Genomic DNA, 27,220 nt, shown 5'->3' with positions numbered 1-27,220 from the left:
CATAGTCCTGATTGATAAACCCGTTTTTGTTTCCAAGTGGTCTACTGGTGTAAGGATGCTTGCTGTAGTTCGTGCAATACTGAGATAGTAGGAAGTTCAAGGGATTGCTCAAGTGGCTTTTCAGCTTTTGCTTCATAGGCAGGGGAGTGTAGCAGTAAGTATGATACATCCTAAGTAGCACTTTTGGGAAATGTGAAACTTGCTTGTTGAATAAAACACAAACTTCTGATGCCTTATTTGCACATAGATGCAGTGAAAATCTGGTATTTAGGTGAAATCTTTAAGTATGAAAGGTTTAAGTATGAAAGCTGCAGGGAGCTTGGACATCAGTCAGAAAACAAATAACCAACATTCATGACGTGTGCCCACCCCCCTTAATAAGTAGGTATTGCTGCTTGTCTGAAAAGGATGAAAGTAGAAAGAATGATTTTATTATCACCTTCCTTACTGTGCCGTGAGGTTATGTCATCAGCTTCCAAACCAGCTTGTAGCCCATAGGCTTTTACAAAACAACTAGTGGACAAGCCTATTCCAGCTGGTTTGTATTGGTTGCAAGGCTCGCATTTGCACTGCTGATTGAAAGACCTTTTTAGGTCTACAAATTAAAAAATGCTGCAACCACTGATCTAGATTAGTAGACTTACTCAGGATTCAAGAATTTAGCTGTAATGTCTTTTTCTGTTTTCAGCAAATGCAAATTGTTTTCTCCTTTATTTGGAACAAATTAATCAGAGGTTAGCTGAGCTGTGGATAGCAGAAGGCATGGGTTAGAGTGTGCCTTTATGAGCGTAGCATTACAGAGTCAGGGAGTTAGGTTAGAGGGAGCTGCGTGGGGTCACCTCATGTCAGCTGTGACTCAAAAAGCATTAAGATGGTCAGGACCTTATTCAATCACGTTTTGAACGTTTTTAAGGACAGGAATTTCTCTGACAATGGGTATCATTTGCTAGATAGTGAAGGAAACTTGCAGAAGTTATTTCATGGTCCCACAGCATTGATAAATTTAGTACTCTGTGCATGAACATCATGTGTCTTATTATGAGTCAGTTGGTTTTGCATGCACCCATGTAGTTATGCTGCAGTGTGACATGAAATAACAGTTTATGGCTTTTGCAGTGCAAATCCTTGTCCCAAAACATACAGCAGCAGGAAGATAATGGATGCTGGATGGGTAATTGAAATGCAGCTTGTGTATGGTGAATCTCAAAAGTTTTCTTTTAACCTTGTACAGTAGAAGCAGCACAGTCACTGAGGTCATGTACATCAAATCCAGTAAAATAAAGGTGATAACTCTGAGGTCTGTTTTGTTTGTCTCTTCATGTTGTAGTATGTCACATTTTTTTTTTCTGTAAAACAAAACAAAAGAACTGGTAATATCTGATTCAAACATAGTGCTTTCATATTTGAAAAGAGGTTTCCAAAACAGGAAGGTGATTTATATCCCTTGAGCGCCCAAAAGGGTGAGTTCAGGCTGGAATTTAGCTATAAAATGTTCAGATTTTTCAGAGATATCTTCATGGTGAAATACAATGGGGCACCAACATCTGTAGCCTGATGCATTGGCAACTGAGTTTTGTACATAACTCCTTCCAGAGTATTGGAAACCTCTGGTCTGCCTTGGACGACTGCCACCTTGTTTCAGTTTCCGTTGTCCTATGTGTTACATTTTATATACTTTAGGCTAGTATCATAAACAAGTTCCACAGCACATCTTAAGACCTGACTGCCCTGCTGCTAGCTCAGATTATTCCTAAACTCTTCTGATAAAAGGACCAGATGTAATGATAGCGAGTCTTAATATTGATGAATTTAAGGAATTGTGCTGTGCTGAAAGAACCTATCCATTAATTAACCCGCCCATGAATCCATATTGCTTGTGACATATAAGTAACTTTTGCAGATGAAATAATCTAAATACTGCCTGTTTTGTTGATATGATTTACATGTACCTATGCATATTCCTCTACCCTTGCTTGTGCCGTATTCTGAGTTGGGGCGTTCTCAGAGCTTAATCTGTGTTTATTGAAGTAGCAACATTGTAAGTATTGTCACTGGTGGTAGTTGCCAACAATAGAAATAGTCCTTTAACCAATAAACTAAATGTTAATATGCACTTTCCTTACTACAGCTAAGTGTCTTAAGTTCAGAAACACAAACCAGCATGCTTGATGTGCTCTTTTCTTCAGGAATTTCTGGTAACTGCCATCATTGTCTGTAGTGTGCAGCTTACACTACTCAAGATGAGTAGGAGGACTGTTCTGTTTATCTGTTTAGTCTCAGTTTGTGGTCTCCTTCTCTTCTAGCTCACTTGTGTAAGAAGTATGGGATGGGGTGGGGGGGATATCCAGCTAGTCTTTCTGTGGCAGATCTGCCCATTATGAGCATGTGCAGACAGTTTCCTTTCCTCTTTCTGTAATTTAAAAAAAAGTAAAAGAATATGACTTGGACTGGGCTGAACTTGGGCAGAAAAATAAGAAGACTGAGAAATTATGGCTAGTCCTAGCTGTAAAGTTTGCCTTATAATGTTCTCAGAAGCTTATGTTATTGTTACGCTCCTATGACAGCCACCTGGTATCCTCATTAGCCACATGTGACCACAGAAAGCTAATTGTACATTTTTAAAGGCTGCTGAATTGCACTTAAACGTATAATCTAAAAAATGTTTGGCACAGACTTCAGTGCTTCTGTGACAGATGTATCCTTGTACAACCCTGTTGTTCCACATCTCCAAACAGGCAGAAAATAGTATTAGGAGCTTAAATGTGTTGTTGAGCTTGAGAAAGCATGTGACTACACACACACAAGTAGAGGACTGGCATGAAGAGTGTTATGAACAGATATTTAGCCATGTTAATTAATTAATAATTAATTATTATTATTTTATTTATTTATTTATTTATTTTAAGAAAATAGATTCAGCCTGGCCATTGGTGTGCACTGAATAGCTCAGAGGCATGGTCTAGCAGTTCACAGTGTGATTAGGAGTTGGATCCAGTAAGGTTTGGTAGCCTGTTGCTGATACTTGGATACAGAAGATGGTGAGAATGTGATAAACCTTACTCAGAGGATGGGATGAAGACGGAGCAGTTGAGAATCATAATCTGCTTCTGTGTCTATGAAACATAATCCTTAATTTGACAGGTGATTTTAGGTGTCTCCTGGCAATCTCCCACAGCTTGTTTGAGGCACTCTACATATCTGAAGTGATAAAAAAGCTGCAGTTTATTTTTTTGATCCCAATCTGTGCATCTGAATTGATACTAGATTAACTTTGTCTAACAAACATAATTTCTGGCTGTCCCATCACTTCCAGTACAAAACCACTTACGTGTTCTCATTGTTGCAGTTACATGATTACATCTGTTTTTTCATGTACATCCACTCCCTAGGTTTTTATGTGTGCAAGGTATATTTTAAAACTGGCAACAGTAGAAATCCAGCAATGGAAATCACTTCATCTGTTGCATAATCTTGATAGCTGTTATTCATCTCTCTTTTGAGTAAATGATAGAATACATTTATTTACCCTAGCAGTATGTTAGCAAACTTTAGTCATATGTCAGCAAGAAGAGAAATAAAATTGTCAGCATGTGATGGGGCTTCTGCTGCACTGCTCTTGGACTCTTCCTGAGAGTGATCTATTAATAAAAACAGTTCAAACAGGTAACTACCTGCATGAGACTATGATACTATGAACTATTAATTTTGCAGAATTTGTGCTCCTGCACCATTCAGTGAAATAGTAGCCTTGGATATGTTTTAACTTAACTGTCAGACATACCACACATAGTAACACACATATTTTTGTCTTTTTAAAATCTTGCAGTGATCTGTGGTTCTGAAAACAAATGACACACACAGCTGTGTAGCCAAGTGACCCAGAGAAAATGAGTTCCCATGGTCTGTGTATCTGTACTGGTGATAGGGGACCAGAACTTGTTCGTTGTCCAGTGGTTCAGTTGTTCAAGGCCTCAAAGGAATATGTGGCTGTGCTCTTCTTGCTGCTGACTTTCCATGGGAATGCAAGAACGCGTCTCAGTGTTGGATGGGAACAGTTGTGTGTGGGTTTTGTTTTGCTTTGTAAAATGTGTTTTCATATATCTAAATTCCCGTGGGTTGTATACGAATTTGGGCTGTGTACTGATTGCGCTTTTGAGGGAAAGTGTGAAGTTCTATGTGATAAGGCAGTTCTTTGTTAAGAGTTGGACATTGATGCTTTGTGTTACAGTGACAAAAGCTATGCTGCCGTTTGAATTTTATTATTTTTGTTCTTGAATAAATTCTTTTGTTCTAGAATATTTGGAAACATGGGGAACTTCTTAGGCATCTGCATAAATAAATTCATATGAGGTACTCTTAACTTTGGATAACTGAGATATAAAAACACAGATATTTTTCTAGTGTGGGTGAGACAGTGCTAGGAGTGGCTGAATCCTGTCTTCAGTAATTGATTTTTGTGAGATAAAATTGTAGTACTTGATTTTTTTCTTGTTTTGTGTAGGCAGATGCTTCATCAGAAACCCGTGCACTCCAACCCCAAGCAGATAAAATAACAAGCAAAAAACTTTTTCCTTTGACTGTGTTTTTTGTCCTAACTCTGTTAAATACATGATTTTAAGAAGTATCAATTCCTAGAACGGAGGCTTTGGTACCGAACACAGTATGTTTTACCATGTTGGCTCTCTTGCTAATTTAATATTTGTTAGGCACATGTCCTGAGATTGTTTTTCAAAGTGTAGAATGCTTCAGTATATGTGTCATCACAATGGGTAAATGATGTGCTGCAATAAAGTTTATATAACTTTGGAAATCAGTACTATCACATAATGCGTTGGGTAAGGCAGGGGATCATTTTGATTTGGGTCCCAGTGAAGTCTCTGCTATGTTGACACATTTATGTGCCAATAAATGAATTAATGCCATACTATCTAACAGTGGTAGAATCTCCATATACAAATGGAGAAGTATGAAGAACAAGCTTGTAGCAGAAAGTACAGCATATTGTTACTTGGCAATTGAAATGTTTACCAATCCTCTATTCAGTTTCTGCCCAAGGGAATAACTACTTTATTTTTTTTTAGTCTCCAGAAGTCTCACCCTCTGGGATAAGAAAATATGACAGCAGATGAAATGCATTCTAGTTCATGAGATGATGTAACTGCACTAAGATATGACTTTATTATTATTACTAGAAACACTGAGAGTGAGTGCTAATTGTTGCTGGTCATCCTCTAAAACTGAGAACTTAAAATTGTCTCAGTCTTCAGGTGACTCGAACGGTAGTATGTGGTCTTATGCTATCTGTTAGTTTTGAATCTGCAGGAATATCAGGTTTATAATTTGAAGAAGCCTTTTGTTTAAAAATGGAAAGAAACTACTGCAATCCTGGCTGACCTCCAGATCTCCTTTGAATATCAGTTTATTCACTAAGTGAACAGAAATAGCTTTCCTTGTAAGCAGCCAGTTTTAGCTTTTAACTGAAATGGCAGAAGTTTGAAATTGGGGAAGAAAAACAACGCAGCAGAAAAAAAAAAAATAGACTTGTTAAGTCCAGCTTTGTGTTACTCTCCTACATCTCATATTTTGTATTAAGTGGTTTTTGATTCTTTTATATGTGAGAAAAAAAGTGTCTTAAAAGGAAGTGATAGTACTGAATACAGTGGTAAGACCTTTTTTCATGCTTGATTTGAGATTTGAGAGGTGCTTGAGATTTAAAAGACAAAATGTGAAGAGAAAATTCCAACTTCTGTATGACAATGCACATGCTTTGTGCAAATTTGTTAGTTACTTATAATGAACTGGTAAATCAGAAATGCTTGCCAATTCTTAGATTGTCTTTAGGATGTCACTGTTTTTATTCTATGCTATTAAATAACATTTAATACACTTATAAAATACCATGATATCTTTGCAGTAGACTGTCTCTTCTAAGATATGACTTATGTGCTAGGGATAGCTGAACAATATAAAGAAAAAATCCTGACAAGTCAGTTTACTCTTTGATACAGATGGAATAAGATATGTGCCAGTTTGCTTGGAAAAGAAAAAAAAACAAAACAAACCCTTTCAAAACAGAGCCTACCTGCAGTGCCACCCTGTGGCTTTTTCTGTCATGGCTTCTCTGAATCTAACCAGTTTCTACTCATCCACCACGAGGAGAAGGGATTGTAGGAGAACTGCTGCAATGCTTGTCCTGCTGTCCACAGGCCTGCTCCAGCTGGGAGCATGCAGTGCTCTCCTGGCATGTTTTGTGTGAGGCAGCAGCGATGTGTCCCTTCTGAACTCACCCAGGGGGAAGAATAGAAGGAGGATTTCTGGGCAGTTCATTCATCTACTGCATTAAATCAACAAGCAGTGCTTGTTTTGGTTTTTGGAAAGGAAAGATCAAACTGGAGCAGGAAAGGAAAAAAAAGTGCATCCTCTCACATCTATAACGTGGGATCTTGTTAAGTGGTCTTTCCTGTTCCATATTTTATCAGTGCGTATGCTTTAGGTACATAGTTGTGGGGAATGACAGTTCCTTCTTATAACTCACTTGTCTAGGTAGGTTTCTTATGTAGGTCCCTCTGAGAGGAATACTTCCTGTGTGCCTGTTGTTCCCATGGAAATACTTAACACTATCTGTTAGAGCAAATTCTCAGCTACAGGATACTATTTTTCAACATAATCACCATCATTATCTGTGCACTTTTACCCATGATGGACAAGAGTCTGTGTGTTGTGCTTGTAAGAAACTGCGCTTGCAGAGTTCACACTCACTGTTGCTGCCACATCTGCTGAAATGTAGCCCCCACTGACTTGCTGTGCTCACATGCACTGCTGGGTCTCCATAAAGACTCAGCAATTGCAAGTGAATATCAGTGGGTGCTGTTTTTTTTTTTTTTTTCTGCATGAAGGAATTCAATACTGCACCATTGTTTCATTTGCACTTTCGAGTCATTTGCTATTGTGTCAGACTGCCCCTCTTCTGCCATCTGCCACATGGCAACAACATGGAATGGAATGTTGGTGGAAAGGTTCAGCTTGTATCACCATACCACCACCATCTGCCTCTGAGGTTGTAGTCCAACATGATAAACTAGGAGGCATTACTTTTGGAGAAGTCTTCATATTTTGTGTTCGGGAGCTTGGTGGCCTTGATAGACTTTATGGACTCTATAGACTTTAAAAGGAGAATGTGAGAGAAGCTTCTACTTATGAGCAATGATGCCATGATCAATGGTTGTATTTTGCCTTACAGCATTTTCAAGGGTTCAAATCTTAGCAAGGATAAGTACCTGAAGGTTAAACACTGTGGTTTTCAGTGCAAGACTGAGGGTGTTTCACAGCAAGCAAGCATTTGATAAGGAATATTTCAGTGCTTTACCTGCCTAGCCTGTCTGATAGAGCAGAACCAGTTTTATTCCTCATAGCCAGCTTTGCCTTATCAGAATCTCAAGTTGAAAGGCAGGGTTTTCCCTGCGTTTCCCTGCATGTCACCCAGCCTGCCAGGCAGGGCAGGGACCAGGTTGGTTGGTCGCTTCTGGACGGCAGTGCCAGCACTGCCCTTGACGCAGCAGCAGTTCTGCAGATGAAGTATTGTGTCCCACTGCCTGTCTCTGGACACAGGAACTGACCTGCAGCTGGCTGTGCAAACTTTTGAGTGTTAAAAACTACTGCCCTTATTCTGTAAGAGTTGCTTTTGCAATGCTTTGAATGTGCTTTCAGTATTTTTCTTCCTACAAAAGTAGCTTTTTTTAGTGAAATGAGCCCTGGTAACCATACACTGCGATACCATCTGAGGCTTTTATTGTCCTGCCCTTTAGTTTTCTGGGACTTTCTGTGTTAGCATTGCCCAGGCCTGATTTGGCTGCCACAGTTTCCTCCCCTTTTCTGAGCTGAGTGCTCGCTGCCCACCTGGCTCTGTGGGGGCGTAGGGCTGGGTGCAAACCTAGCTTGGGCTGGCAGAGTCTCCCTGCCTGGCTGCCAGCCTGCTGCAGGGCTTCAGTGCCTTCAGCACAGCCTTGTGCCCTTCCTTAGTAGGAAAGTGCCATAGGTAAGTACCAAGCTGTATATCTCATATGGTCTCTGATAAGCAGCACTTATTTTCGGATTTGTCCTTATTATGGCAGTTGGTTTCTTCTGAGTTGTGTGTTTTCCTTAGAAAGTGTGGACAGAAACGTGAATGCAAGACCAGAGTTCTTATACAGTCTTAAAGCCAGAAGTGGAAAGAGCTGGTGCTGCAGCCCATACTTGTGTGTTGTGCTGCATGTTCTGTGGGTCTGCAGCTGTAAATGGGGAGAACTAAAATAATCAGTTCTTTTTCCGATACTGGCAGAGTTTCTTTGTTTGACAATAACCCATTGTATTTTTCTTATATTTAATATCAATGTACCATGTATATAAGCAGAATGCTGGAGTTCTCACTATTCTGTGCTTATTCACTGAAGCAAAACATTTGAAACAGTTAAGACTGTACTGTATTTTCTTTAAGCTACTTTGTGTTCTTTAGTGCTTTTGGTTGAATACATCTCTTTATAAGCCTGGCTTTCTGGCTTTGACAACAAAAGTTTGAAGTGCACCTGAAGGAAGACAACGGAGGTCTTTGATTCATCATCTTTATTTAGGAAGCTTGTTTGCTCTTTGTATCACTCAGGTTTCTGCAGTAGTGGGACATGTAAGCTAGAGAGTCTGTGATTTAAAGTAGTTACTGCAGAAGGTACTGCAGAATTCTCTAAGGTCACAGAAAGGTGCAATATGAGAACAACTTCTTTGTATGTGAAATCTTGTTCTTTATTCAGTGAATGTTTCTTGAATGACTCATGTAAGTTATGGACAATTCTGATTACTGTTTCCTAAAACATAAACCAGAATACTGAAAGGTACACCTGCACATACCTTTTCATGTATTGCAGGTCTCGGCTTGAATCCATTCTGCATCAGAAATTTTGGCTAGCAAAATATCTCACTGCATTCCTTGAACCAGAAAAAGATTTGAGTTTTAATTTAAGTGATGTATTTGATTACTTATTTTCTCTTTTAAAGAACTTTTCTAAGTAGGCAAAAAGTTGAACTATGGCCCTGCTGTGTGAAGTGCTTACATGAACCTGCTGTGATTCACCAGGCAAAATTTGGTGTAATATCTATCTCATACAGCTACACAGATGAGACAGGCAGCACAATGCTGTGATGAGCTGTATGCCCGTGCAACACAGCAGGCTGAGCCTCGGCAGTAGCTGGCTTGTCTCGTCACATCTTCATAGCGTCTGTGAGCTCTTGCTGAGGTAGCATGAGGAAGGCTTCTGCATTCAGGTGAACATAGCAACGTACTAGGAGGGTGTAGCTCTGTCTGTCTTTTCTAGTGCCACTTAAGCTTGCAGAATGCATTTTTTAATATGTTTACTCTTGACAGAATAATAGTGCAGGCTAAAAATAATTTGCTAATGTTTTGCGTGTGTAATAAAGCTCAAGTATGATGGCAGCACTTGTGCTTCTTCAGAAAATTGCCTTAAAATTATGATTTAATGCAGACAAAATCAAGCATAAGCCTTTAAAGATGCTAACCTGTTAACTTCAAGCTCCTTAGAGGTGTGTTCAAGTAGTTTGTTGAGGTTACCATATTGTTTGTGCTGTGTCTAGTATTTGGCTGTATATTGGAATTATTTTCAACTCTTTTTGTTGATTTTGAAATATCTTCTTTTAAGTGTGGAGGAGAGTCCCCAAACATGCTTTGCTGCCCATTCCAGGGGTTAGTATGGTGTACTCCCAGTTAAGTTGACAGTGATACTGATACCAGATATGTGCTTATCTGTATCAAGGAGCTTGTGTGTGTGCATGTTGAGTAAGAGAGAGGCAGCGCTGCTTTTTTCTTCATTCCTGTATTGCACATTGCAGTGAACCTGGAGCGTATTCTTGCTCAGTGTGCTGTGTTTGCTGCCATGAGTTTTTGCTGTTTACACAGCTGCTTATTCCTTTGGAATGAGCATCCTTCTGTACAACAGTGTAAGCTCCTGTAAAACATGTGAGCGCCAAAGGTTGAGATAACCCATGGAATATGCTGCTCTGAAGAACTGAGGGAGTTGCTGCTCTGAAGAACCCATGGAATATGCTGCTCTGAAGAACTGAGGGAGTTGCTGCTGTGTCTGTGTGTGTATAGCAAAAAAATATGTAAAGCAGTATATCATATGTATTCATTCAGAACAAGAATCTTGTTAATTTTTTTGAGGCTACCTTCAAATTACATATAGTAATGGTGCCCTAAAAGGGTCTGGCGAAGTAGAGCATATTCTGTCAAGAAATGAGTGTGATTATGAAAACTTTTATGTGTAACTGGATCTGAATATTTCTGAATTAAAGCATTGAAGCATGGGATTTTCCAAAAGAAAAAATGACTGTGGGATCTTTATTTTGCCTGTCAGTTTTTCATTAACTTCCTAGAGCCCTGGCAGTGATTTAAGGAAACAAAGGGACTCTGCTGGGAGCTGTACTTCTCAGATCTCCAAAAACATTGAGATCTTTTTTCAATTGTTTGTGTTTGGGTACATGTGATCGGTGAATCCCAAAGTGACATTTAGTGCTTCACAAAGGCTTTGTGTGCAGCTCCTGCTTCTGTTGGTTAAGGAAAACAATGTTGTTTCAGTTCTTCTTAATGTTGTCTAAATAAAGTGTGAAGGAATGGGAGGGCTCCAGAATCTGACAAAATAGACTTGTATTGACCTTTAAATAAAAAGGCGTTTGTTAGAAAATCCAAATTCTCTTTCCCTGCAGTTCTCTGTCATAAGTGAGCTTGGGAGCTTAAAAGGTACTTTTTGCCTTGCAGCTTTTGGCTTTCTTTAACTCTGTAATCCAAGTCACAAGCTGTGTTTTTCTCATCATGTTTTCTTTCATGGTAGCTTGGTAGTTGCCAGTCTCTCTGGAATCCTTACCATTTTAAGAAGCAGTACAGTTCTTATTGCTCTTTTTCTCATAACTCAGTATTTGAGTTGCTCCAGTTGTGCAAGAATGCTGCAGTTTCTCTGTGTATATCTTTTTTCCTTTTTTTCAGCTGCCCCATTCATTTTTTTGGGAGCTAGCTCTGCCTAGGTATCAGTTTCACTGTGCCTTAACACATGGATAGATATGGTTTATCTGCTGGGGATCCTCCGGTGACGCCCAGGGGAGGAGGAGCTGGCATGGGTCAGGCTTTCGTCCCTGCTCTCATTCTGCAGTATTGAGGAACGTGATGATGCAGGTCCTCCATTGCTAGTTGAACTATCTTGTTGAAGTTGCAGTGTTTGTGTCAAAGAAACAGCTTCTCTCATGGCAATAACCTGAGTGTGAGATCTGCGGTGAATTGTTCCTTTCATCTTTCTAGTTTCTAGATGTAATGGGATGTTGGTGTGCTGCTATGCATGTCATGCTCCAAGCTTCTGTGAAGGGTTATAAACAGGGATTTTAAAAACACCACTAAGTTACTTGATAATTAATCAATATTTTATTCAGTGTAGCAGCAGTAGACCGAGAAATGTTGATCTCAGCTTTTTCCTAGTGTTTGATTTAATGTCTGTTTGAAGAATTCTTTAAGTGTGAGTTGGTATCTCTAAAATAAAAACAGGCATTGCTGAAACTTCCCAGAGGAGCTGAATTAGGGCTGTTCATTGCTCTCCTGCCTACACACTCTGCTGGGTAAAATAATGCAGTTGTTTCACAAACAGAGGGAGGGTTGTAAAGGTAGCTTCACTGTGACATGAAATCTGTCTTGAGAGCTTTCCCAGAAATATGAATATAGTAATTATATGATTGAACAATAAAGAAACTTTTTGGGTTGCGCGCTTCCTCGGGCTATTAACCTAACCACTAATTAACCAACAGGAAATTCCAGACCTTGAAGTTTCATTATTGCTATATTAAACTGTGAAAATATAAGTGTGTTAATGAGAATTACATTACAGCCATCTGCAGAATGTTTTTACATTGTGTCAAAATAGGAAAAACATAATATACCATCTGTTACCTAGCCATATTATATTGCATAAATCAACACAGAAAGTATTGGAAAAGTCTTCCAGTTTGCAACTCAAGTTGCCTCTTATGTTGTATCTTATTTGTAGCAGCCACTGGTTCCATGACATTGCCACCATTGCAGAGTACCAGTTTACTTCTAGGGTATAACTGCAGCATTCTGAGGGTAAGAGCTGACTTCTTGGAATGATCGTTTTTGGACAGTCGACCCCTCAGCTTTGTTGTCTTTTCCCTCAAACATGTGTGAATCCCTCATCCCAAAAGCTGACTATTCCCTTGCAATTTGCTGTTTCTTTTGTTTTTAAGTATTTTTTTTTTTTTCTCCTGGGTATTGTTTACCTCTTTCTCTTAACAGTGAGCATGATTTGAAGTATTTCACTGTTGTGCAGGTTTCTGCTGTGCCTTTTAATCTAATGCTTTTATATTCTTCTTTCATGATTTGTTTTTTTCTCCCTTTCCACATTATTTTATGTTCCTCTATAGAGTTTAATCCATGCAGAGTTTCCCATCTCCCTTGGTGTGTGTTTCTTGGGGAAAAAACTGGCACAATAGAAAATACCAAAAACAGCAGTGGATTAATGAGCTGTATCCATAATGATGAGATGAAATGTTGCTCAGCAAGATCTAAAATACCGTGAATGTTTGCACGTTACCTTCTGTGCTGAGTAGGCAAAACAGTAATCTTTGGTGTGAAAACGAGGATAAAAGGTTTATTGAGATAGAAGTGGAAGAGTCATGCTGCAGTTTAAGGGAAGTCATGTTGTGGCAGGTAGCCCAAAGTTTGGGTAGGTGGCTTAAAATGCAATCCTTTCATCCCCTGAACAAGGATGTTGATTTTTTTTTTTTAATTTTTATTTTATTTTTTTTTTTTTTGAGCAAGCATTCTTATTTTGTCCTTAATTTGCACAGCTGTGGTGAGAGTTTGTAAGCACTAGCTTAGTGTTCAACTTAAATTAGCAAAATCTGTTTCTCTGCAGACTCTGATGCAGCAAGCACAGTTGGAATAAAGAGAGGAACTCCTTGTGTAGCAATATACTTGCAGTGTAAATGTCTTATTTAATGCTATAGAAAAAAAATTAAGTGCTGTGCTGACCAAATGGCTGAGGGAAAACCAGCTGACAGTTTTTTCTGGTCTTAGATATAGTTTCCGCTAGTCTCAAACCAAGAGCGTTTTAAGAAAACTAAGTAAGTGTGGCATATGATGGTGAGCTTTGCATGGCTACCTAATAATTTGCACAAAAATAAGAATTCCAAAGGCTTCTCAGCTAGAATTTTTAGTTTGGTGTATTAATAAACTAGCAAAGAGGCTGAATAGTGACCTGGCAGTTTGATGACAGTAAAAATCTGTTATTCATGGTAATTAGAGGAGAGGTGACTGTGAAAACTTAAAAGAATTTTACAAAACCAAGTGACTGCATAATGAAATGAGATGAAATTCAGATAAATTCAGTAGGAATCTGTTTGTTATGTAAACTGGTAAAGAAATGAAAAGAGAAGACATGATTGTGTCACTCTATAAATCTGTAGTGGCAATATGATGAACAGTTCTGGTCTCTGTCTTTTCCAGAAGGGTATAATGGAACTGGAGAAGGTTCTGAGATGATCACTGGGTATGGCTACAGGCTTTATATGGTGTTCATTTGAGGCTTCTTGATGTGGTCTCTCTGCTCGTGTGCTTACATTTACTGCTTGTGCTTGTACTGATCTGTTGTTTTCTGGTTTTTCCAAGTAAGTGAAAGGAGAACATGCAATAGAAGTTGTCTAAACGTACTGCAAAAAATCTTTAGGCCAAATGTTTAATAATGGGAAAACAATTAAGTCCCCCTCAATTTAGAATGCTTAAAAACAACTTTCCTTGTCAATGTGTGACTTGTCTAAGAAAAATCCTTGGTCTGGTTCCAAGCCATTTGGAAGCCTCTGTCTATGCTCTCTCCTCCAGTTCTTTCTGATAGAACAAAATTGTTTGCCTTTCCCTGGAGACTTGACTGTGTTGATCCGTGACATATGAGATGTCATCTCAGTAGGTGCAAAGCAACTGAAGAAACAGAGTACTTAATAAAGCAGGAATGCAATCTGGAAGAATTTTTATTCTTAGCTAGTAATCCAGGTTTCCTGCTATTCTTGCTACTTTAAGACTTCAGGTTCTCATGAACATTATTTTAAAAAATAATCATAACTATTTCAGGATTAGATGTAATATCAGATTGTTTTAAAGTCTTTTGTTTATAACAATAGATACAATAGGCTCAAAGAGCGTCCAGCTCCCCCAGATGTATCCCTACTGGATTAAAAAAAACCAACAAAACAGATAATTCTGGGTAACTTCTCCAAGTACAGATAACTGGTACATATCCATTGTGTTCTAATAATCATTAGGCTTTTTTTGGGAACATGTTGTTTGTTTTTCTCTTTTTCCCCAGTACTGCAGTGCTCAGTATTCTGGTTATCTTCAGATTCGCTTGTCTGTGAATAACTGGAGATCTGAAAACTAAGTATTGAGAAGTTAGTTTTACTTCACTTGCTGGTATATGCAAATCTTCATATCCATTTGGTCTCAGAAACAGTTCTGTGGGTTACGGAGTATGAAGCAGCCCCCAAAAGCCTGCACTAAACAAGTGAAAGGGACTTCTTTAGAAACTTCAGTATCTAGTGCTGTAGTGTTGTTGTATTTAACAATGTAGATTGTTGCTTTCTCTTAAAGCCTGCAAACACAAGAAATAAAATTAGTTCTATGTTTATGAATGTTCCATGCATTCCCTGTCGCTGCTGAGAGCAGTCAGTGTTTCCTTTTTAGGGCATCTTTTCCAATGCAGCAATGCCAAGATGAGTAGTTGTAGTAGATTGTTTTATGGGAAAAATGAGAAGAATTTAAAAATTCTAATTCTAAAGGAGTTCTAAGAAAATATTTTAATTCTCCTCCCTTGGATTTTATTTTCTAATACCCTGTCAAAACTCTTTTGGCCAGGTCTTTTAAAATTCTCGACATTTTCATACTTATTCTAGGAACTCATTAAAAAACAACAACAAAAAACAAACACACTGGGGGCAGTTCTAAAGCTGTAAGGACGGAATTTTTGTGAATAAACACTATATAGAACTTGGTACTTCAGGATAGGAGAAAATTGGACGTTAATATGAACATTACCACATCCAGCTACAACCCTTAGAGCAGGGTGTAAATTAATGCTTCCAAGCAGAATTTCTGGATGCTTTGTGCCACGTAGGACAAGCTGGACTCAAGGATCTTGTTGTCCGGCTTATTGTGTTGGTATCTTAAAGACTGCACTTATAGCCTGTTTGCACTGAAACTTTTACTACTGGTTGTCTTAAGTCCTGCAATGCTGCCCGGGTCTGTGACACTGTTGACCTCAGCTTTTCAGGTCACTTAGCTTGTTCCAAGGTTTTTTCTTCATAGAATCCTTAACTCTTGAAGTTTAGTTCCAGACTGTGCACTGATGTGAAGGTTTGTTTCATTTAACCTTGCTTGTTAGGTAAAACTGACTGAGTTCTGTTCTGTCTGAGGCCGTGTTGAGAGGCCACTTGCAGCAAGAATTCTTGGCTGAGAGAAGCCAGCTAAGGAGCTATCGTTGTTTGGCACTGCATGCAGGGCCTTGCAGATGCTACCCTTTATCTGAAGGGGCACATAGGCCTCTGCAAAATGCTCTGTGGCCTAGCATGGATCTAGAAGCAGCATTTATTAATGGTAGGATCCTGCAGCATGCTACAGCTGATATTAGTCCTTCCCGAAAGAGTTTGACTGCATTCCTTCCCATTACCTGGACAGATTGAATTGTAAGCAGATTTCACATTTATGTATACTTTGAAAAGAGATAAATGAACTGAGAATTGCTTTTCAAGCAGCTTCTATTTTTTCTTGACAGTGATATCATGCTTCTGTTTCTGTCCTGCTGCAAACACTGCAAAGTTTGTTTTCTTCCAGAGCAATATAATTGTTATACTTCTATTTGTGATGCTGATTAGAGAGCATCAATCATTTCCTAGGATGCGTTGATGAGCAAATTAACTCTGCTTGGAGTTATTTTCCTCTGCAGTCCAAGTATTTCTCTGGCCACCAAAATCTGCTTATCTGAACTGCTTGGTTCGGTATCTTATAGATGGAAAAATGGGGAACGATAAAGAAGTATGGAAGAAGAAAGATTCCTAATTCTAAGATTTCCCATTAAGGTTTACTTGTAGAAAGAAAAGGGGCACAGAAAACAGGATTGGTTTCTTTTTATGGTATCATAAAGACACAACAAAGCTACTTAGTACTCCTTTGAATTGGCTGAAGTAGATGTGTCAGGATTAATGACTATACAAATCTCAGATGTACTGTGTAGGCTGTTTGGTCAGGTGGTGGGATTATAAATAGGTAGGCTTAATGATGTCAGTGGTAAAAGAAAGGAGTGACAGCGTGCTTGCCATGCACACGCTTGATTCAACCCTTCTACCTACATATGGTGCTGAAAGAAATTCATTTGATTTTAATGGAGAAGAGAAACCTGACTTCTCTTGGAGGTAGGCAGAAAAGTAGCTGAGCCAATTTTAGCTGTTCTCCAGCCCCCTCCCCTTATTTAGATGGCTTCCAGGTGGTGCTTATATTACCTTACTGAAGACTGTCATTCTAGCAGCTATTGTGTTAGGCATATGCAGTTAAAACTTTGACCTGCAGCACTGTTCTGGTTGGAGTGGGTGGGAATTCTGGAAATGTTTACTGATGTAAGGTAACAAATATTTTGCAAGACTAAGGATGAAAGTATTGGTATTTACACAGCACTTCCTTGCTTGTTTGGTTTAACTTGTCTGAGCTGTTGTGAGGAAAAATATTTTCTTTAATTACGCATCTGTAGCAATGTTTAAGCCTATGTTTTTGTGGGGAAGGCAGACTCACGGGTAGGGTAGTAGTAAAGTTGTCAGAATCCAAATACAGACCTGTAAAAGGAAAGAATTAGTGTCTGTAGTGTTGCATTCAGAGAAAGTGTGTAATTCTTCCAGTCCAAGATACAAAAAGCTTTTTATCCTCTTCCTGGCTCAAAGACCAGGGTGAATAAAGTCCTGTCCTTGTATCCAAGTGGATGGACGGCTAGAATTTCAGTGCCACATTTTGGGTACAGAACTGTTTCGTCTGTTATTTTAAGTTTCAGGTTGCCACCCAGAAGTTCAAATAAGGTTACTTTAAATAATGAATGTTGTATTGCATGGATACATTAAGGCTTTTCTGCCTTTGTCTTTCATTGTCCACCTAATTTTAATCTTGTTTGAGTTTTGTTTGGAAGAGAAACAGTTGTTAAGAACTTGTAGATGTCAATGCCTTTTTGTTTTGTTTCTTACAGCAGTCTATGCTGTGTATTCACGTAGTATTACGCAACACTTTTATCTATCCTAGAGCATTAAAGCATTTCTATAATATACAGTGTTGTAGCCCAGTAATCAGAGCATGTTACTCATCTATATAACATAGTAAAGTTTCTTTACATTCTGTAGTGTGGGCTGCTGCTGCTGATAGTTGTTACAAAAGTTAGTAAAAACAAAATTTTTCCTACTGTGTAGTTCAGGCTGAATCCTTGTACTCTTTGCAAGGACTTTTACTAATGGAGTGCTGGGATATCCAAACCAGCTTTGATGTCACCCAGGATGACACCAAGGAGTTAGACTGCTGTGCAGAAATGTTGTCTTCTGTGCCTGTTGTGAGGATGCAGTAAGAAGTGGATTGCAGGGATTTTTAGCCCACAGATGAAAGTGGAGAAGGGAGCTAACAGTAGCTCTTGCATATAGAAGAGGGTGAGTTTGGGGGGCAGGATGTTTTTTCAGGGCACTAAATTGCCAGTTAAAAGGAGAAGGAGATTCCTACAACTAGCAGTAGCTGAGGTTGGAAAGAAAACTTCTGGTCAGGGTGGTGCTAGGAAGTGAGCTGGAGCAGCTCTTCTGCTGTGCTTCCACCACCCAGCTCCCTGCACAGCAGTTTTGGGCTGTGTCAGCAGCACTGCAGTTAGGGGCAGCAGGGGGACTGCCCTGCTCCAAGGGGTAGGGACAATGCTTGTGTTCTTGAGGGTGTGGGTGTACCTCTATGAGATGACCAGGAGATGGGCACTCGTGGCATTTGTTCTTAGTTTTGCAAGATGTGTTTGCCCACAAAGTTTGAGTAACATACAAGGTGGGGAGAATCTTTTTTATTTTATTTTATTTTGCTTACACCCTAGCTTTCAGGATAGTAAATAAGTTGAAACATGTGTGGGGATTCTTCTCACATAATTTAGTAAAGCTAGTGCTTGTTTTGGTACATTTCCCTAGCCTGAACTTAACTTTTTTCCTTCCATTTCCTTCTCTGTAATAAGCAAATGAGGTGTGTTAGTTCACATGGTTTTGTGCAAGTAGTACATGGTTCTCATACATAAAAGCTCTTTTTTGCTTCTCTTATCTCAAATTTTCACATCACATCTGTGTGATGTATGTATTTTATTATTACTATTTTTTTAAAGCTTCTGCCTTCCAATGCTTGATATCGCATCTCTTCTCCCATTTAATAACCCTCCTATTTCTTGGATATGCAAATGTACAAAACACTCTGGAGTTTTACCAAGCTATAGGTGCCTAAATGGCCCAACTGCCTAAAAGAAGGCTGCTGGTAGCTGAAGAGCTTTTTGCCAGAGAGAAAGCTTGGCTTGTCCTAAAGAGCTGCCTGACAACCAGAAATCAGGGCAGTTCTTTTCTAAGTCACTTTATGTGCTTGGCTCGGTTTTTCCTGTAGTGAATCTGCAGCTGGGAGTCTGTGAGGCTGCAGCTGAAGGCAGCAGGGGTAAAGTTTGGCCTTTGTGTTGTTACTGCAAAGCTTCCTAGCACCTGGCCTGCATTTTTGTTTTTTTCCTGTGTTGCCCACCTGCACCTATTCCCACACCTGTATTGAGGGCTGTGTGTATGGGAGGAAAAGAGTAGAGTTTGTGTTAGTCTCTTTCCCAGCTACTGTGATACTGAGTGGATTTCTCTTCTTACCTTGCCCAACCTCTAAATCCATCCAGTGCCTGCCTCCAGTGTTACTTCTAAAACACGATTTTGAACAGCAGAGAAAAGCCTCAGAAGAAAAGTTCAGATAAACTGGCAATTCTTTGCTCCATTGATGTTCAGAATAGCAGCTGAAAAACCCGTGAGCAGAGCCAAGTGTTTCATCTGCTGGCTTTGAAAGATGGTGCTGCTGTACCTGCTTTCATGGCTAGTAGGTAACAGCCAGAAGGGCAGATTTAGGTTTTGCTCTATTTGAGAGCCCTTAATTGAACTTCTCTTGCTGGTCACGGGAGAAGAATATCTGTATGAGTTTGCTTTTTTAGAAGTTCTTGAACAAAAGATTTGAGAGTTTGTTCCTAGTGGAGCTGACATATGTTTGCTTGAGTTTTAAATACTTGTTAGATTTACCAGTGTATCAAAGGTTAAGCTCCCCCTTTCAGATCAAGCTGCTCTTTGTTTTCTTTTCCTGTTTATTCAGCCAGTTATATATTACTCAATCACTGTTACAGATTTACTGCTTTCTCTTACCTACTCCTTCCTTTCTGTCAGACTGCTTTCATAGCTGTAAATATAATAAAGACCAAATGAGGCATGTGAAGTTTTTGTAGTTTTGAATGCTGTTCAAGTTGTTTGACTTCTCTTTTGATAGCAAACTGAACTTCATTTTCACATTTGATAATCCGTGGAAAAAGTTGTGAGTATCTGCTTATTACAGAGACATGCTGCACATCACTTACCAAATCTGTATTTTGTGTTAGTGTTATTTACTTCACAGCTCTAAGATCTGAACTTCCTTAGAAGTAACATTGGAACTAAAAGCTCTCTTTCTTTAATTTTCTCCTTTTAAGAAGTAATACTACTTTGGGCACAGCAGGATGTGATATAAGGATTTGCTTGTGCAAGTTAGCAAAACTTAATAATAATACTTATATAATTTATAATTAGTATAAATTATACTAATTTATAGCATAATTGTTGTTGTTATTTTATCCTCTGTTGCCTGATAGGATTGCAAGCTCTTGGCTGTCTTCTAGCAGCAGGATAATTCTTACAACTAGGAAGGAGCTCACTGTGTTTCGCTGGGTAGTGTAAAGCAACACAGATTTGGTGGCTATGTGCAAGGGCTGGGCAGTTTTTGTTGCGTTTTAAGTGACCTTGAAAAGTTCATTGTAATCATAGATTTGGTTTGTAAGAGTGATGAACAAAAATCTTTTATTTTTTAGTAAAGTTTTAAACTCGTACTTGACTTAATTATGTTGAAGAAATCTATCCTGGAGTTGGTGTCCCTTTAATGCTAGGAGGGTCACCATTAAAAACATGCTTGTGCTGTACAGATTTGTTTCCTGCTTGTGAATGTCCTCATTTTCCTTGTGACCTGAGAAAGCATTGCATGAATTATGGCTCAAATACAGTCTCTTCTATTTTCAAGGTTGACACTGCCATGGGGACAGACAGTCAGATGGGTGAATCTGTTCTAAGTGGTCTGGAGGGAACAGAAGGATTCATTTGCTGCTTTCTTGCTTTCAGTGTGAACCAGATGCCCATGGATTCCATTAAGCTTTCACCTTACTGTCATGGTTACGGTCCCAGTCCAGTGATTTATTTCCTTCTAGGATAAAAACTCTTTAAAAAAAATTCTCTCTAGAACTCTGAGTCTAGTTAAGAATGGATTCAACACGTTCCATTGATTAGGAACATCATTTTCTCTATTGAAAGCTTTAAAAAAATATGTTAGTTCCTGGGATGCCTTATTCCTTTTTTGTAGCTGTTGAATTGCCTGGTAGACACAGTAGCTGTACAGTGTAATTTCAGAATCTTCCCCAAATAGCTAAGCGTGTGAATTTAGAACCTGAAAGCTCACATTTATCTGTGGAGCAGATACAACAAACACTTCTTTCATTTTGTTCTACGCATATCATAAGTCTTGCTTGACGGGATAACCTCCCAAGAATGAACCGTGCTTGCTTTTCATTGATCCTTACCTTGATCTTAACATCCAGCTGATGCTTTCATAGTAGAAATAAAGATACAGGCTGTGTATCAAACAGTGATATTGATGTAAAGATGAAAGCCTAGTATCTAGGCTGATTGGCACATTATATAGATGTCAAGAGGCTGGCAGAGCAGGCAGCTGTTTAAATTAAAGAATAAATATAATACTGTAGTACTTTAAAAGTAATCAATTTATTTATTTATTTATTTATTTTCTGCAGAAACATGAACCCCAAGAACAAAACAGTGCAGAGGAAGCTTTAATATATATCTGTATATAGCATAACTTTTGGTTTCTTGAACTGAAACTTTAAATTACTGAAGTAAATCTACAATTTTTTCAAGTAACCTGTTAGAAATGCGTGTGCATAGAGGTGGGAAACAGCAAACAGTAGTGAGAGTTGGTTAGGATGTAGTATAGATAGATACAGATGATGGTTTCTTTTCCATTTTGTGATCATAATGGCCATTGGAGGGAGAGGGATGAATCTCAAGAACCTTAGAAATCAATTTAATTTTTCTTTTTTAGAGACTGGTTGGATTTTGTGGTTGTTTGTTTTTGAGAACTGCAGTTCTCAAAAGTAAAGAACTTCCAGTCCTTTCTTCACTGTCAACTTGAAACTTGGGCTGGAGAAAACAAGGGTGGGAATGAGTGAATCTAAGATAAGAAAGATAAGTCTCTGAAAATGGAAAATAGAAATGGCCTTCTGTTGTGGTATGAAATGCAGTTTTAAATATGTGCTGGAAGGTGGACTCATCAAGTATTGCAAAATATTCAGATGTTTATGTGCAGTAATGCAATCACATACACTGTTGGATCTCTGTGTAGTATCATTAAGTTCTGACTGTAGTGGATATTATGCAGTGTTTCCTCATTCTGATGAACAGATATATAGGGACTCGGGCTTTCTCCGTCCTTTACTAATAACATACAGTATAACAGAAGCTCATATAGTAGAATGTTGGGAAGAAATTTTTTGCTTTGAGTGAACAGATGCTAAGTATGAGGTCAGAGGTAGGAAAATGCATGGAAGGTAAATTGTGCTCACACATAGTGTTCTGCTGTGCTGGTGGTGTTAAGGGTAGGAAAACAAATGGTCCTACTTGAGTGCTTTTGTTTTGGTCTACCACGAGATTATGCAGAGTGGCTAAACAATGTCCGCAGCTACTGTAACAAGAGAAACAGTATGTTCTGAAGAAAAGTGTTTGCATGGAGTAGGTATGTCAGTGCTATCGTTAGTATTCAGATGAAGAACAATACAGATGAAAATTGAACTACATTTCAGTAAGGAAGAGAAATCATTCCTAATTATACTGAGGATGAAAGTGATGCTATTGTATATTATTTCGTTTTTGTATCTTTGATCATGTAATTATCAAGTCCTTAACTGGAAGCTCCAGCTTGCCAAACAATTTATGTCTTATGAAATGCTTACCTTTTTTTATTATAAGAGGCTGTGTATGCATACATCCTGAAAATATATAGTTGTGATTTTTATAAAAGACATAAAGGTTCCTTTTTTCTTCTTTTTTGAGTGGCTTACCTTGGAAACTTGAGTCACTTGTTGGCCTATAGCTAGCAGAACTGGACAATAATGTGGTGGTTGTCACTTAATGTCCTTACAAGTAGCATTACCTTGAAGATATGCAGCATTGATGCTGTGAAATCAGTTCCATCTCTGGGCATTGTGAATAAGCAGCAGGAAAGTTGGTGCTTTCTCTATGTAGTGTACATGACAGATCTGTGAGTATTAAAGGTAAATATTGAACTGGGAGGGCTTGTAGAGGAAATTTGTGGCTTAAAATGTTTAGCGTATATATTGCCCAGAACTGATACATCAATGTAAGTGAAAAACATTAGGGTGAACAAGAACTCTTGTCAACTGCTCTTTCATTAAACAGATGATGTGCAAGATTTCGGCTGTCTGTCTCAGCTCCATAGCAGTGGAGAAGCATTGTTGTAATAATCAATTGTAATAACTGCTTTGAATGAGAAGTCAAAGACAAGAAAAGCTCTAGAAGCAACTTTAGTAAAGTGGCCTCTTTCCTCTCTGGAGGTGATCTCTGTGCTTTTCTCACTTTGAGCTGGGGAAAGAAGTTCTGCTTGTTGTTTTGGCTTATATAATTTTGTGAAATTTGAAATAAAATTAAAAAAAAATCTCTCAACCCTTCATATGATTGTGTGTTTTTAGTGGTCGCTGGGCAAACTTTGTTTAGCAAAGTGAAATCCATCTGTTGTACAGCAGAAAGCTTTTATTCCTCTAGATTTAATGGATTTTCTCAGTACCTGAGAGCTGGCAATTGCAGTTGAGGTCCCTTATGTCTTTAAGTGATCTCTATGGAAAACTTGAGAGCTGGTCCCAATGAGGTTACAGCCAAAACAATGTCTCTAAAAAGGGCAATTAAGTTGTCTCTGCGTGGTGTATTATGTAATTGTGCTCAAGAGTGGAAGTTAAGTGCTGTAAACATTAATACACTTTGAAATCAGGAATTGAAGATGTGGCTTGTTTATGCTGCAGCCTTTGCTTATGTACAAATGCAGCAGATAGATTTCCTCTTTTTCTCTGGTCTTTGGGGAAAGTGATCCTTATCAAGAGGAAGTGCTGGCAGTAACTGGAATATCCAGGTCACTGTAAGTTCAAGTATTTCTCATTATTTTACAAGATCTTTTGCTAGTTACCGGTGCAAGATACTTTTGCTAGTTATAAAATACATCGCTTGATGAATTCTAATAGGATTTTTTTAACTTAGTATATTTTCCCATTGTAACATCAAATAAATATAGTTTTATTTACCATACCCAGACTTTTGTTTCAAAAAGGACTTTCATACATTGAAATAATTGGCACTGTTATTTTTTTATTATTTTTTTTGCAAGCAGGAAACACATTGATGTACAGCAGCAGAACTTGATTTTGTAAAAGTGGGACCTGAAGCACTTAAAATACTGTATTTGTCTAAATGAATATATTGTCTTTATATGTCTAAATGTCTTTGCATTTGATTTGACAGCTGTACTGCTTTTACTTAATAAAAATGGTGAAATCGATCTGTATTTTAGCTGAAGGAATTCTTTGACATCCTCTGGATGCCTTTTCTGGGGCGAGGAAGAATTCGGAAAGAAGGCTGTTTGTTTTTTTTTTTCTACTTCATATTAAGCATTTGATTAAATGGATGACACTCATGTCACAAATTAGTGGGTGGCTGGAGTTGTTTATCCCATGGTAAACTGGGGGAGTGCATCCCTTGTGGTGGACTGGCATCTGTGCAGAGAAGTCAGGCAGCTGGGGAGCAAGGAAACAGGGAGCACCTTGTGTGGGATGCTGCTTCACAGTTTCCAGGAGTTTTAGTTAAGCTTTATCCTTAATTGATTTAAATGTCTATTTGAACTCACTTTTGTGTGCTGTAGCGAAATCAGCTGTATATTGATTCTTCCCACAGCTGTCCTTTGGTTCTGTAGTAGCCAATAAAATAAAATATGCTTTGGGTTGTTCTAACTTCTGGTGTTTACTTTGCAAATTAGATTAGAATAGGTGTGCTTAGCTCCCAGCACATCTGGAAGCCATCTGAACATGAAAGCTGTTGTGAATGGGACCATAAACTGAGAACCTTTTTCTGACCTCTAAATGTTTATTTTTATATGATTAGTATTTATTCCTCCTTGTTATAGTTGCATTTGTCTTACATTTCAGAGAATAAACTGCCTTAACCACTCTCTCTTTTTAGCAAGATCATTAAAAATGCCAGCAGCTTTCCAGCAGAGATGAAGAGATGAGAGAAAACCAGGCTTTTGCTTGGTTGATTTTTATGATGGATGAGAGTTTGAAGTGATGCCAACAACTTGGCGTTATTTGGATAATGCTGGTTTTTGGTGTTTGGTCCCTCAGGGTCCCTGAGAGAAAGCACCTGTGACAACTTCCTGCTTACTACACTGTGTTAAAGAAGAGAGGAGGGCTTGCAGGGTAAAAGTACTGCTGCAAGTGGATTCCCATCACCCTGTCACTTGCTGCTTTTGCTCAGCACCTACAGATGTAGTAATGCTAATGTTAATTGTTTTCACTGTCCAGTAGCAACTCTGGGATCATGGAAATGGAGGACTCCAAAACAAACAAGCAGTAACCTTGTAAGAGGTTGGGGGGAGAACAAGAAATGAGTGAATAAGTAAAAAATGAAAAAACAATCCCTGTGATGTCTGAAAACAGAAAACAAGAGTACAGGGATACCTGTTGCCTAATAAGTGACTACCAAAAAGTCAGTATAACTTCTAAGAACATACAGTTGGAGATTTTTCCTCCTTTGAGTGGACTGTGAAATGTAAATATGGCTAGCCATAAAAAAAGATCTGTGAAGATATGTTATAGATAAGAGAGGTGTGCTACTCTTCATTGGGGTGAATAGACAGTTGGCCTTGCTATGCTGTCTAGCTCCACATCATGTGCTTGTGTTCTTCATAACTGTGTCCCATCATCTGTCCAACTGTTGCACATAACTTTTGTCTGTTTTTTTTCCAGTTCAAGCTCTTTGCAGTGTAAGCTGAGCACTATAAATAAGGCTGCATTTTACTAATGCAGACCGCAAGTTAATTGATGAATTTGTTTTGGGTTGAACATGATTTGTAGCAGTAGTGGAGTTCCAGCAATGAAATAGCATTTGTCTGCTTAGTAGAAAAGAATCCACTAGCATTTGTGAACTTTGGCATTTAATATTCAAGGATTGAATTCTGAGCTCATTTGTGATAAGTAACCTGAAGTTACCTAAAGATGTTGAAGATGAGTATGGAGGGGAAAAGGCAGTATTGCTTTGCTTTGGATGTGGATTTCTTTTCTTTTTCTTTTTCTTTTTTTTTCTTTTTTTTTTTTTTTTTAAATAATGTGTTATAAGGGTTTTTTTGTTTGTTTGTTTTTAATAGTTATGGGTTTTTTTTTGGCAGTTAGATGAAAGCTAAGCTTATACTGAACAAACAAAGAGGAGGAGTAAAAAGCATCTTGATTCATAATGTATTGCTGTAGAGAACAAAGCTAAATGTGCAGCTAACACCACGTGTCATGGAGGGAGGTGTGCATAAAGCTAATTTGAAATATGAACAGAGAGGAGTCACAGATGTTGATGGTGAGTGTTCACTGGGTGTGTTTGGACAGTTAGGAGTTCTGATGAGCTGGAGAGGCTGTGAATAGTTAATTATTCAGCACAGAGTTCTGAAGTTCAAAACTCCAAGTACTTTCAGAAGCAGCTCAGTCATGTGAACCCTCGTTACACAGTCATCTTTTGCAATGTTGTTCTGGACCTTGTTTGTTCTTCACTGTAAGTGACTTTCAAATTTGTTTTGCCAAAAAAGATGTACTTCTAATTGTATGCTACATGTTTTATGCTACTTCCATGGGACAAATCCAGAAGTTAATGTTTTTTTTGTTTATTTTGTATTTCTTTTATTTTGTTTTGAAGTAAACTAAGTTTGGTACAACACCAAGATCTAAATTGCAAGCATATTTCTGGAATATTGCTGAATAGTGTGCTGATATATACATTTGTAGTTTAGCTTTTAGTGAGCGTGGCTTCCTTCTAGTCTTCTCTGTTCAGAATTTACCATAGCACAAACAGATTGAGATGTAGAAAGTGTTCCTTTTGGACCATCTTAGATTTTATTTATTTTTTTATTGTTTGCAAAGCTTTTGTGTGTGTTCATGAGAAATAAGTCTGGGGAGAAAAGTTAGAAAATAAAAATAAGAAATAACAGAGGTGGCATTAAAACGTGGGAGCATTTTGTGACTGAAATTTCAGGAAAGATCAGTAATACTGGTATTTTATTACTACATAGAACCAAATAGAGTGGAGTTGGTAGAATTTACTTAAAGGGTTTTAATAATCAAAAGAAAAAATTGGAGAGGTGAAGTATGGTTTTTACCATGTCTGTCTAACCAGCAGATTAAACATACAGTGCAATTTAGCTGCATACAGTGTAGTACAGTATTTCTTCTTGTACTGATCCAGTGAGTCTGTTCAGAGAATGCTCAAACAAGGTCCTGACTTTTTATACCCCAAAGGAGAAGAAAAGTAATTCTTTTTTTTTTTTTTTTTACATATGTTTAAAATATTAACAAAAGCTTTTAGTTTTGGACTTGCACTATTGCTTGTTTGTATTTAAACTTACCACACCAAAAACAAATCAATTCATATTTGGTAAGATGGATATTTTAGTTTGGTTATTTATCTTTAGTCACTGCTGACCATAAGAGTAAAATATTCTCATATT

The 27,220-nt window shown here is 38.3% G+C and overlaps 1 protein-coding gene across 4 annotated transcripts in view; it reads left to right on the top strand.

The window, feature by feature from the left end:
* Positions 1–27,220, top strand: part of COBLL1 (cordon-bleu WH2 repeat protein like 1) — a 73,972-nt gene that overhangs the window by 13,440 nt on the left and 33,312 nt on the right. Inside the window, exon 2 of one of the 4 annotated variants that reach the window (XM_015869043.2) lies at positions 25,901–26,079. The exons of 2 other annotated variants lie outside the window; for them this stretch is intronic. Coding sequence is in view for 1 of the 2 variants with exons in the window: in XM_015869040.2 (XP_015724526.1) it covers positions 19,593–19,672 (80 nt within the window). In the remaining variant the exon portion in view is untranslated. Of the gene's footprint in view, positions 1–19,519; positions 19,673–25,900; positions 26,080–27,220 lie in introns of those variants that run through there. One more of the 4 variants, XM_015869040.2, reaches the window with a different exon arrangement.

Source organism: Coturnix japonica, chromosome 7, assembly GCF_001577835.2.
Source record: "Coturnix japonica isolate 7356 chromosome 7, Coturnix japonica 2.1, whole genome shotgun sequence".
In the NCBI taxonomy this organism is placed as follows: domain Eukaryota; kingdom Metazoa; phylum Chordata; class Aves; order Galliformes; family Phasianidae; genus Coturnix; species Coturnix japonica.
This window is presented reverse-complemented; position numbering and strand designations above follow the sequence as displayed.